Source organism: Podarcis muralis, chromosome 9 (genome assembly GCF_964188315.1).
Source record: "Podarcis muralis chromosome 9, rPodMur119.hap1.1, whole genome shotgun sequence".
NCBI lineage: Eukaryota > Metazoa > Chordata > Lepidosauria > Squamata > Lacertidae > Podarcis > Podarcis muralis.
The window spans coordinates 24,132,419-24,145,239 of NC_135663.1; the positions used below are offsets into that span (position 1 = coordinate 24,132,419).

Genomic DNA, 12,821 nt, shown 5'->3' on the forward strand with positions numbered 1-12,821 from the left:
ACAACTCCTGTGCCAGTGTTCAAATCAGAACATGGAAATGCAGATTGGATTGCATTTCTTTAAAAAATAATAATCCATGGCATAGTTCACTCATGGCATACTACTACAACATCTGATGGGAGGGCATATTTTTACAAAGTGGGCCAAGGGCTGTCTAAAATGTTCTGTCATTTTCAATATGTGATTACTGCACTCATTGAAAATATTGCCTAAAAATCCAGGTGTTTTATGATATCAGCCTCTATCATGCCCTCCTCAGCAGGCTACATACTTGGTGCAAATAAGCCCTATAGGACATGGTGAGATTTACTTCTGAATAAACATGCATAGGATTGTGATGCTAGTCTCAGTTGAAGTCATCAGTTTAAGAGGTCCCAAATACCGTATTTTTTGCTCTATAAGACGCACAAGACCACAAGACGCACCTAGTTTTTGGAGGAGGAAAACAAGAAAAAAAAAAATTCTGAATCTCAGAAGCCAGAACAGCAAGAGGGATCGCTGCGCAGCGAAAGCTGCAATCCCTCTTGCTGTTCTGGCTTCTGGGATAGCTGTGCAGCCTGCATTCGCTCCATAAGACGCACACACATTTCCCCTTACTTTTTAGGAGGGAAAAAGTGAGTCTTATAGAGCAAAAAATACGGTACTTTAGCCTTTCCTTATCGGAAAGAGATTCAAGCCGTGATCATTTTGGTTGACTTTTTCTTCACCATTCCCAACTCTACAATAGGGATTTCCTCAGTCACTAAGGTCATTAGGTAAGCCCCCCCCCGTTGGGGTCACATGTCCACTTAGCAGCCAATCAGAGTAGGGCCTTTACTAGCACCTATCATGTTAAACAGCCTCCAGAAATTAAGGTATGCAGAAACTATTTTGTGTTTTTGGCACATGCTGTAAACCTTTTTGTTTACCCAAGTGTTCCTGGGTGGTTTACACCAACTGACTACTTGTACTGGATTCTCTTGGATTCTGTGGGAACTACATTTCTCTTGTTTTCACAATGCAGATGTTTTAAAATAAATGAAAATAAAATACTACCCTTTTCTGAGACAAGGGCAGCAGAACTGTACACAGTGCTAAAAATGTGCCCATGCCATAAAACTGGATAATGAAAAAACTGGCAGTTTTATTTTCATTTCCCCTCCTAATAGTTATTTATATTTGTAACTAATAATTTAAAGTCATATTAGTAACTACAGGTCATAAAACAGCAAACAAACAGTCAAACAAACACACACCACAAACAGCTTAATAAAACTCCAATGACTAAAGTATATCACATTATGCAACAGCTGGACTTGGGGGGCAAGTGTGAAACCACCCTGAGAAATTATTAAGTAACGGCCATGTTAGAGGCTTTCCGCCACAATAAGTCACATTCAGCTGTGTGTGTTGGAAGCTTTTATCATCTGCATTTGTTTTGCTGGAAGCCCATTTCCTATGATGGATACTTCTTGGTCCTGCTCTCTGCTTAGGGCAAGCTATAGCAGCAGCTGTGTGTACACAGTGCCAACCCCCCCCCCCCCAAAATTCTATCAACAGGATTATGAAAATTAAGCCAATTTGCATATATCTACTTTTTTTGCACAAGAGATTTGGGGATTTAGAGGAGTGTGGATTAAGAAGAGGGACAGCACTAGGAAATGAAGGAAAGGGTAAGGAGAGTTGTGTTGGCAGCCCAACCAGGTCAGGAAGACAAGTGAAAGGAGCTCATAGGAGCTATCCAGGATATTTAATGCCTTTCTTCCTGAGCACTGGGTGCTTTCGGCTAGAGTCTCATTTGGTTCCTAAACTCACAAGGCTTTTTAGATGATCAATTTATAGCACACAAAAAATGAGCAGTGGTTCGGTCATCTGTTGTATTGAATCCTCAGAGAAGCCTATCTATTTAAGGATATCTAATTCTCCCAAAAGCAATAGCTTGGTGGGAAAATGTGATGTTCCCAGTATTCAAGATAACTGATCCAGACGACATGCCTTTAACTTGAGACACAAGACTTTTATTCATTCGTTCATTCCATCACTCACTCCAACCTCATGTTTTGCGATTTCTATGCATGGAATTGGTGCGACTACATTCTATATCAGGCTTCCTCTAACTCGGCCCTCCAGTTCCCATGATCCCTAGTTAGTAGGACCAGTGATCAGGGATGATGGGAATTGTAGTCTCAAAACATCTGGAGGGCTGAGTCTGAGGAAGCCTGTTCTGTATTATCCAAACTTTCAGTGAAAAATCTGAGATGAGCTGCTTGCTGTAGGATCATTAAGTTCCAAATCCACCACAGAAAAAAGTAGAGAAAGGTTCATTTGGATTAAAAAAAATGAAGCAAAACAAAACCTCCAAAACTGCTTAAGGATAGGCTACAGTTTCCGTCATCATTACATTTCCTTTCATAAAATTAGTCTGAGCAGCAGATATAAAGCATCCATTTGCAAATGAGCCAGCAGAGGGCTTTCTAGAGGTAGGCAAAGAAACAAACTCTGTGTGATGTTATTGAACCCTTAACACCATATCCCAAATTCAATAGCATCAAAGCTAATTTATATCTAGATTTCTGCAAACACACCATGCAACACATTAGCTCATTTGCTAGTAAACTAAGCAGTAGAAAAGCCTATCGTGGCAATGCAAACTTAACTTTTGCATTTTTAGCAGACATTTAGTTACATAACCATTGCTTGTTTGTTTAGTCGTTTAGTCGTGTCCGACTCTTCGTGACCCCATGGACCAGAGCACGCCAGGCACTCCTGTCTTCACATAACCATTACTGGCATTAATTTCAATATCTTCCTTAACCTCTGCAACTTTAATCCCTTTGTAAGTACTGCGGTATTTACCACACTCAACATTTAACACATGCATTTATAGGAGATAGGAGTCAAAAGAGATTAAATAAAGATCCACTTCCTTATAGCATTCATAACTATGACGTTCAAACATAACAGAACATCAGAATGTCAAACCAGTGCTCCCTTCTGCTGCCCAGCCTGCAATATACTTGTAACTGATTATGGCAAATTAATTTGGGTGCTTAGAAACCATTCTAACTCGCTTCTGATGAGGATTTGTGCAGTACACTGCCAGCCAAAATGGTTCAACTGCTTAATGCAGGGATAGGGAGCCTATGGGTCCCCAGAAGATGCTGGACTCCAACTCCCATGACCCCACTAGCTGGGGCTGATGGGAGTCAGAGTCCAACAGCATCTGGAGGGCCATAAGCTCCCCATCTCTGACTTTGTGAAATCATTTTTGTGCCCTACAGGCAGACTTGCAGCTAGTCAGTGAGGTATGATCAGTTTGGTTCATGCAAATTAAATAATAAAAAGAGTTGGGGCAAAAATACACAGCCGGTATAAAAACCATCAATTGTGAGAGCATTCATTTGAGGAGAAAGCACTTTAAAAAGCCGTGTGCTATATAGTTCAAGAGTCAAAGTGAGAGAGACAATTTTTAAAATAATAATAATAATAATAATAATAAATTTAGCAGAAAGGCTTTAGAAATATTCTTACCATGCTTCAGATGTAGGCAGCTGTCATTCGTGGGGCTGCACCTGTAGAAGATTGTTGCTTTTAACAAATTTCCATTGAAGAATTTATTTTATTTTTTGCACACTCCAAATAAAAGGTATTTTACTAGGATATTGATTGCCGATTGATTTCCTCTGCCTTTCATGGTTCTTATACCAGCCATTTTGTTTTATTTAATATACAAAAAAGTGAAAGGACCTCACTGATGCTTTGAGCCAACCTACCAGGCAGCTGTAAAGACCAGCTCCTCCTGTTTTTTTTAAAATGTTTAATTACATTAGAGAACTATAGGAGAATATATGAAACAGTGCAGCATCCCCATACCAAATCAGTCAACCAGTTATCTTCACAGTGCGGGAATGTGTAGACCCAAGATACCTGTTGCTGCCTGTTCCCTCCCCACCCCCCTTCTTCTGGAGGTCAGTAGAGTCAGTAGGGACTATGATTCAACCAGTAGTGGCTCCCAGCTACTACTTGTTGAAGCTAGACCAGGATGCAGATTGGAAACAAAGGAAACAGCCCTCCGCTGCTTCCTTTTTAAAACATCCATGCCTGTATGTGTAGGGCTAGTGGTGGCAATTCTGCAGCTACTGCAAACAAACTTCAGCTGCCATTGCCATCAGAGCATGAGCTTGTACAAAGAAGCAGCAAAGAAGGCTGGATGTCCTACAAACGGTGCTTCTTCTTTCTGTGCAGACCTCTGGCAAAGAGCACTTGGAAAGTATTGTAAACTGCACTTGCAGGTGTTAGCAGTGATCTCCAGGCTTTCTGCCTGTACTGACCTCCAAGAAAAGGGAAGGCCACGCTTCCCTTCCAAATGTCGAAACACAGTACAGAGCTGGATTCCGTACATTCCCTCAAAATGAGAGCAAGTCTACAGTTTGACACCCCACTGAGTGTAGAAGGAAAAGGCAATAAAGACAGCAGTAGTATCCATTAGAATATGTACTATTCGATACAGAAGTGTTTGTGCAAAGAATTCTATATATAGAACCAGAAGTATGCATGAAAGGAAGTACTGAATTTTTAAAGTAGCACACATATTTAATATGAAGCTCTGCTCATAAAGCATACCTGCAGTAGACTCTTGTAGCTTTTCTCTCTTCCTCTTCTTTTTCTTTCCCTATATCAGGCAGAAAAGTGGGGGGGGGGGAGACACTTTTTACAATCATATAATCACCTTCCTTCAAAATACTTAACATTTCTGAAAGGGTGATAGCACATCAAAAGCCATTTCTGATTATCTCCATGTTATTTTTAACTATTATATTCATCTGGGGTTTTCCAGCCAAAGCAAATTCAATATCTCCATATTTATGTGATCCCCCAAGGATTATTCTTCTGACAGTTTTGCCTATATTCAGGTACAAAAAACTTAGAGGAGTTTCAGTGTAGTGTAAAAAGATCCTCCTCAAAACTGAGATCTAGGCTCTGCAAAGTGCCTTAAACCTTACTCAGTTGTTTAAGTGTGAAGAGTACTTCTTTTAGTAGAAGTCATTTCAAAGAATAAAATATCCTAGATGATTATACTTGCAGGAAGTACACATTGAAACTTGTTTCAGAAAAATGCTACCGGACCCCAATTACATATATTATAATTAGTAATAGACTAAAACAACATTTGAAGCCATGATTCAAGTTGTAGACCTGTATTTGTAAGCCAAAAGCTCTATGTAACTGTAATAAGGAGTGGTAACTTGAAATGCTGCAAAATGATGTATTTCTGCAACAAAGAGTAACATATAAATCTGTTCTCTTGCAAATACTCATTACTGCCTCAAAACATTTTTGTCTGGGTGTTTGACAGAAAGCAAAGCATTTTCCAAATGGAAAGAGATCACAATTTTAAAGGTCGGACTGGATATTACATGTTTTCAGCATAAACTCTCAATATAACCAATCTATACTCTGCAGCACATGTTCTTAGCTCCTAGTAGCTGCATGGTTACAATACTACCCTCCTCTTGCCCATTTTAACACAATTCATTAAGATAGAACAAGTCTTTCAGAAGAGATTTAAATTAAGAACAGACAAAAGGTTTTATTAAGTGAATGTAGGTTCTGGGCAAAAGAGATTCTCTGTGCTCTGAAGCTCAGTGGCTCTTTTATGGAGTTTTACTCAGGGGCAAGTCTATTTACCTATCATTAACTAAGCATACTGGATTACGGCTGTAGCAAACAAAGGATTGAAGTTTTTTTTTATGAATGTGTGTTTCAAAGTAAGAACTAGGTCTGGGATTAGGCTTCTCTTTGAATTCTTTATTTAGGAGCGATCAAGGCGCAATCTTAGCTAATTCCCAGACAAATAGTTTCTAGGCTATCATGGGTATGGAATTTTTTTTTAATACAGACAGATAAGTTTCAATGAGTAAATGGCAAAATGTTTGACATTAACAGTATCATCATTGGGTTTTGGTATGAGCGGTGTAGCTTGTTAATTTTTTTCATAATTAAATATGTATAATTTTTTAAAGCAGCGCTGACTAAACAGTTTTTTAAATAATTAATTTATAATACGTCTGCAGCTGAAGATGACTGTTCTTTTCAAATCAAGGTGTGAAATTTAGTTCACATCCATTCTACCTACTTAATAAAATAAAATAAAATCCACACACAAACAAGCCTTAAACACAAAGCACAAACATACAGCTGAGATTAGTTCCAGGAAAATCCAACAAGCCACCTTCAGAAGAGATTCATTGTCTGTGTTTTTATTAACCATGTGATAAGCATGCGTCAAAAGAGTTATCAGGTGGGGGACATATGTGGATCAGTGCTCCAGATGTTTGCAAAGCTATCTATCCCTTAATTGCCGTTTTGATGTTATTTGTCACATGGCATAAAGCTGGACCAGGAACACACCCATGGCCAAGTCCAGATTAGTTTGGGATATGTAGAAGCAATCTAAAGAAAGGCAAGAGAATAAATGGCACTTAATTCAAAGTGAACACAAGGCCGACGGTGCATCTCATGTCCCAGCTGCTACCCTCACCTAGACTTTTAACTACTGCAAATGCTAGCTGAAGAAAGTGTAAATAACCGGCTTACGTAGTTGTCCCTTGCAGACCAGCCTGGGTAGAGCTGCATGTGTAGCTGCCTTTCTTTCCGAGCTAGTTCATAATATTTAGCTTGTTCTTCACGGGACAATGCGTGCCACTGCAAATAAGGAGAGAAAGAACGAATGTTACGTTTTTGTACAAGGACGTGCTAAAAATAAAGGACAGCATTAGTTCTGATTTCTCTGGTTCATGGGAAAACACAGAGTGCTCAATGATAAGGTAGGGGAAGCTCCATATTGTACACAGAGGATTATTTAAGTAGTAAGATCCATATGAATTCTAACCCACTTTGTTGGCGTACCCACGGTGATAGTGTTTCAAGATAGACTCAACCTCCATGGAAGACTATCAACCACGATGACTATGCTCTGCCTCCAAAGTCAGGGGCAGTATACCTCTCAATACTAGATGCTGAGAATCACATGGGGAGAGAGAGTGCTGTTGTGTGTTTCTCCTGTCTGAGAGCTTCCCATAGAGATCTGGTTGGCCACTGGCAGAAGAGGACGCTTTGACTGGATGGCCCTTCAGCCAGCAGGGCTCTTCTAATGTTCTTAGGCAGGGGTCGGCAAACTAAAGCTCGGGGGCCGGATATGGACCACAGGGCTCGTTAATCCAGCCTGCGGACCTTGCGAACCCTGCCACCCATTCGGTCAATCCCTGCGCTAAACCGGCGTGGCGCAGAGGCCTCGCCGCTTGGGGACTGACTTCCGTGATGCTAGCGTGGCAATTCAACTTGGAAAATTCTCTTTTCATCATACTGTAAAGATGTTAAACTGATACTTGGAAAGAAAAAGAAATCTGGACAACAGGATCTGAAGTTACTATTAGAACAAAAAATGGCCTGAAACCTAGAATATATTTAGTTTTGGTACGTAAGAGACTCAAAAGCCATTGCAAAGTTTTGAGACCATGAAGTGGGTACCATCTGAACAGACAGACAGGTAAAAGCAGTCTATCTTGCTAGTTGCTTTCTGCAAGTGAGATTAATGGTAGCAGTTGACAGGTGGGACACAGAAGCAGGAGATAGGGGCTTGGAGTAAGAAGTCACCCTAGTTATAAATCTTTTTAAAGTCAGCTACTCTTACTCATTGGTTTACATTCATGTCCTTGCATGGTCAGAAGCATCACTGGCTCTAATCTGAGCACCAGGGATGGGGCAACAGAATACCATGTTTTTCCATCTCTCAAAAGGGTAGCAGGTATGTTCATTCTTTAGTGGGAGCTCTGTCACACTTCCAGTCATTCCTTTCCTTTGGGAGCATTTATATTTCCCGATTTCCACCACAGACTGAGACTGGAACAACATTTTTTATTGCTGCGGTTACTACTATAGTCTTCAGCAAACTTTTGAGTTTAATGTTTCAAAACCCATTCTGATTAATTGGCATTTCAGGACTGGACTTCAGCTGTTCCAGCGCAAGGCAATCTTTAGAACAAGTGATCAGCACTCTCTCTCCACATACACACACCTTCTCCAAGCCACAGCAGCTTTTGCTCTCAAGAAGCAGCCAGTTCCAGCCCCCGCAGCTGCCTGTCAGCTGTTTCACAGCAGGAAGTGAGGGTAGAAGCTTAGGGCTTCCAAGAGCCAAACAGCAGGGAACAGGGGAGGGAGCCAGCAGGGGACAGAGCAGTAGCACAGAAGATATGCTGCTTTCCTCCCAAGGGGCTGATAGTTTTCTTATAAAAGGGTTTGGGGTCCTCCAGAGGGAATCACAAAGGTTAGATCATCATCTCTACATCTATGTTTTATCACCCAAATGTAATATTCTGAATAATTTGCCATCATTTTGCAAGACACGGTTGTTCCCCAACATTTTAGCAACTCCTCATTTTTTCTGTCTCCTTTGTTTGTTTATTGTTTGCTGTTGGTGGGCAATTACACATGTGGTCAGTTTTAATTTAATTTAATTTAATTAGCTGATGGGATCGGTTAGGGTTTAGGAGCAATAGCAACCCAAGAGCTGTGGAAACATGTAGCACAGTTATCCCAGACTTCTATACAAATGTACAAACAGTGCTTAAAACACTGTATTAATTTATTTGGTAAGTGGGGTTGGGAAAGGTTTTGCGGCAGCAACATTTCAACGCTTTTAAACAGAACGCACTCTCTCTCTTAGTTTGTGTACTGAAGTTGCTTTGGAAAGAAGTCTCAACAGAAGTCTGGAAAGATTCCCACAACACCGTTTTCTCCTCCCTCCAACCCCCAGCTACAAGGTGATTTCAGTTGTGCGCCATCTGCCACTGTGTTCAAAGTTTGGCTTTTAGCAGGCCATCGCAAATACTACAAAAGTGATATTTGATGTAACATGCCAATAGTCAAATCCTCTTGTGTGTTGGCAGATGCACAGAGCCAGCTGACCTCAGGCTGAAGCGACTTGTTTACAGACACAGGAAAGACTCTTCCTTCAAATATGTCCTTCGGAGGCAGCATGAGCAAACAGTCCATTTATTACCCCATAAGTTCTGCCTAAGTAGGACGGGCCTCAGTGAGAAGTCAGTGTGCTGCCCTCATCCCTGAACAGCTTGTGTTTAGCAAGCAAATTAAACATTCGGTGGCTGGGAAAACCCAAACACGGTGCATAAAGTGGTGGGCAAACATAATGCCCCCTCTATCGCTAGCTGAAATGTTGGAATAACCATTCTCTGTTCTTCTTTGTAAAATGTGGTTAGCTGTAGAGAATGTAGGATTTACAACTTGGGGCGGGGGGAAGGGCTGCTAACTTTACAGTATGTGCAAACACTGCACAGAAATGCAGCCTAAAGAAAGAGCGGAGAATGAGAAAATACAAAATGAGCAGGTCCCTTGGCTGAGCCCTGCAAAGGGCTTCCTCCAGGCATGGAAGCTACAGACATGCACTTCAACAAAATGAATACTCACTTGGCCGTCAGACACACTCTACACCCTTACTTAAGGCAAGTTGTCCTCTGAATACTAGTTACTAGGAATTGCAGATGGGCAGAGTGCTGTTGCGCTCATGGTCTGTCTGCAGGCTTCCATAGGCATCTGGTTGGCTACTGTGAGAACAGGATGCTTAACTAGATGTTCCCTTGGCCTGATCCTGCAGGCTTGTCTTACAGGGAACAAGGCAAAGGGAACCCCTTCCCATCAGATGTCAAACAGATAAACACTTTTCTGAAGACACCTGAAGGTAGCCCTGTATTGGGAAGTTTTTAATGTTTGACGTTTGCTGTGTTTTTATTATGTTGGAAGCTGCCCAGAATGGCTGGGGCAACCCAGTCAGATGGGTGGGGTATACATATTATTGTTATTTCCTTATATTTTTATTTCTTAAAGCAGCATACATACATATTTTTCTCCCCATCCTTCACTCAGTGCTCTTAAGTAGAAATGTTTTATTGCTGTTGTGGTTTAGACTAGGCATAGTAATTCAACTACATAGATCCATCAAAACTGACGGACCTAACTCAGTCATGTTCATTAATATCAGCGGGTCTGCTCTGAGTAAAACTTAGTTGACTACCAACCTAGATTGTTTATTAGTTAATTATGTATTTTAACTTTGCATAAAACCTTGAACCTGCTGAAGCACAAAAAATAATAATCATGATATACATTTGAAAATAAATAATCCATCACCTTCTCATTAACTTTGAGAAGGAACCCTTTTCCTTAAGGAATGGTCTGGGACTGGGGAACCTCGTAGCGGGCAATAGCCAGCCAGCACAGGGAACAACCAGCTTATGTAGCAAATTTTCACCCACCCTTCAGAACTCGAAGCTAGAGAGCCATGAGAAATTTGGACTGAATGCACGTACAATGCTTCCAAATTGTCAACACTATTTTAACAATGTTACATCTCCCTTCATCTAGGACAGAGTGGTCCAACATACTGCTCAAGGGCCACGTGCAGCCTGAAATATCTTTTTTGGTGGCCCTTGACAACATTTGATGCCCACCCCCCCAGCCCTCAGGCTGCCTTCACAAAGCTCAGTAAGTGAGGCACTGGGCTTTGGGAAGGAATCACGAGGGCTCTGACAGGGTCCTAGTTAGCACTTTCCCAACTTTGGGAAGGAGCAAGGAGGGCTCTAGGACCCTACCAGAGGCTCGTGACTCCTTCCCAAAGCATGGCACCTCACTTAACCAGCTTCCAGAAGACAGTGTGAGGGCTTGGAGAGTGTCAAATTTTAGCCTTTGGGTTCCGTGTCAAAGTACTCTTGCAGTCCACTTTGTATGAAACATTGGACTGCTCTGATCTAGGAGGACTATCAATTGTTTTGACCCATGCCATGGGTTCTGAAATGTCTGCATATTATTGAATGTGGTGTGGCAGTTTCTTTCAACCTGCCCAATCATCTTCAAACTTCTACACCCCAAAAGTGGTTTGTTTCACAACACAAGTGTAGCAGACAGTACATTCAGACTCTTTTGTCCTTTAAATACCAAAATATTTGGCATGAAAAGTTTTTTAAAGGTTCTGAAGAGGTCCTTCCATGGAACTAAATTTGAGTGTACTTTCTAGAGTACAGCTACAGCTGTCTACCCAGAAAGGCAGCACTTGGATTCCTGCCTAGGTGCTATCCTTTGTAAGCCATTATCAAACACTGAGACCAATCATGGAATAAAGGACATAGGAGCTACCTTGGGAGATGAGAGGTAATTGGACTTGTAAGTCTTGCAGAAAGCTGTCAAAATATAGACAAGAGCTTAAGCTAATTCAGTGTTTGTGAAAACCAAAGGAGGTATATTCTGTCCTATGGTGTATTTACACAGCATAATAATAAAACACAGAGAACGTGCTATGATAGAACCCAAGCAATAAACATTATAGTATTCTTTGCAAATAGAGCCCTAATCACTCTGACGCCAAGTCTCATTTTAAAAGCCAAGGGTTTAAGTAACTGGCAAGCATAGTGAAAGCTAAAGAAATATAAGAAGAGAATTAAAATTCAGACTTAAAATGAAAGTCTCAACTTGCAAATGCAACAAAATAGTAGTTATATTGCTAATACCAGTGGGTTTTTTCTGGGGGACGCAGGGGTATGAATACCCCTAAACATTTTGTAATCTAGAGAGCCAGTGTGGTGTAGTGGTTAAGAGCGGTAGTCTCGTAATCTGGGGAACCAGGTTCGCGTCTCCGCTCCTCCACATGCAGCTGCTGGGTGACCTTGGGCCAGTCACACTTCTCTGAAGTCTCTCAGCCCCACTCACCTCACAGAGTGTTTGTTGTGGGGGAGGAAGGGAAAGGAGAATGTTAGCCGCTTTGAGACTCCTGAAGGGGAGTGAAAGGCGGGATATCAAATCCAAACTCTTCTTCTTCTTCTTCATCTAAGTTTGGCCTCATTGAGGGGCAGTATTTCAATATCAGTAGGAAAATGAGAGTACCCCTAATTTTTTATTTTTTTTAAGAAAAAAAGTACTGGCTAATACTTGAAGGAAGGTATCCCATGAAAATATTGTAGAAGAAAAGGAAACATGTACTTCTTTCTTCCAGCACAACTTCTGCATATTTTACCATAGCTATTTGTATACATTTGTTCAAATCAAAGCATGAAAACAAGTGGATAACAAAGGCCAATCTAGTGTAGCATTCTCTTACTACGGTGGACAGTTAGATGTGCATGGGAAGCTCGCAAACAGGACATAAGTGCAACAGGATTTCCCCCACTCATGTTCCACTGCCACTGGCAGTTTTATGACACATGGCTAGCACATCTGCATGAAATATGAAGCTGCCTTTTACTACTGGTGCATCTAGGGCGGATGACTGCTTTCATGTGGCAGGTCAGAATCTTATCTCCCCTCCATCTCCATGAACAAACTTTGAGAGGTGTATAGGACAGCCTACTAGCCCATCTGACATCCTAATGATGCCAATGATTGACACTTGTAAAGGTCTTTTGTGCTGTTTCTTGGGCTCTTTGGAAGCACTGTGCAACAGAGAGCTTTGCGAGCACTGCCAATTGGTAGAGCCTGCAAAGCCCCTTTTGGCCAACACCTGCCTTTACCTGCCACACACCTGGTGTCATATATGACTGCAGGTGTGGGGCTGGTGGGTGTGGCCGGTGAGTGTGCCCACCAGCCTGGGAAGCCTCATGGATCAGAGATTCCCCACTTCTGATCTAGCCTAGTGTTGACTTCTCTGAAAACCAGGTCACAGTCAGGAGTCTTTTTGGTTCTCCTACCTGAGAGCCTTGTAAATGGAGATCTGTGGACTTAAATTTGACCCTTTATGCATGCAAAACACATGCTTTACCTTATGGGCCCCTGCTTTA

At 41.5% G+C, this 12,821-nt stretch overlaps 2 protein-coding genes across 9 annotated transcripts in view; one reads left to right on the top strand and one right to left on the bottom strand.

The window, feature by feature from the left end:
* Positions 1-12,821, top strand: part of RPL34 (ribosomal protein L34) — a 466,563-nt gene that overhangs the window by 198,208 nt on the left and 255,534 nt on the right. The gene's annotated exons all lie outside the window — the stretch shown is intronic.
* The window catches only part of LEF1 (lymphoid enhancer binding factor 1), a 110,463-nt gene that overhangs the window by 11,126 nt on the left and 86,516 nt on the right, over positions 1-12,821 (bottom strand). For 6 of the 8 annotated variants that reach the window (XM_077933906.1, XM_028743215.2, XM_077933904.1 and 3 more), the window contains 2 exons: positions 6,577-6,684; positions 4,603-4,651 (listed from right to left, as the gene is read on the bottom strand). In XM_077933906.1, the coding sequence (XP_077790032.1) occupies positions 4,603-4,651; positions 6,577-6,684 (157 nt within the window). Of the gene's footprint in view, positions 1-3,510; positions 3,552-4,602; positions 4,652-6,576; positions 6,685-12,821 lie in introns of all 8 variants that reach the window. The other 2 variants (XM_028743213.2, XM_028743208.2) reach the window with 1 other exon arrangement.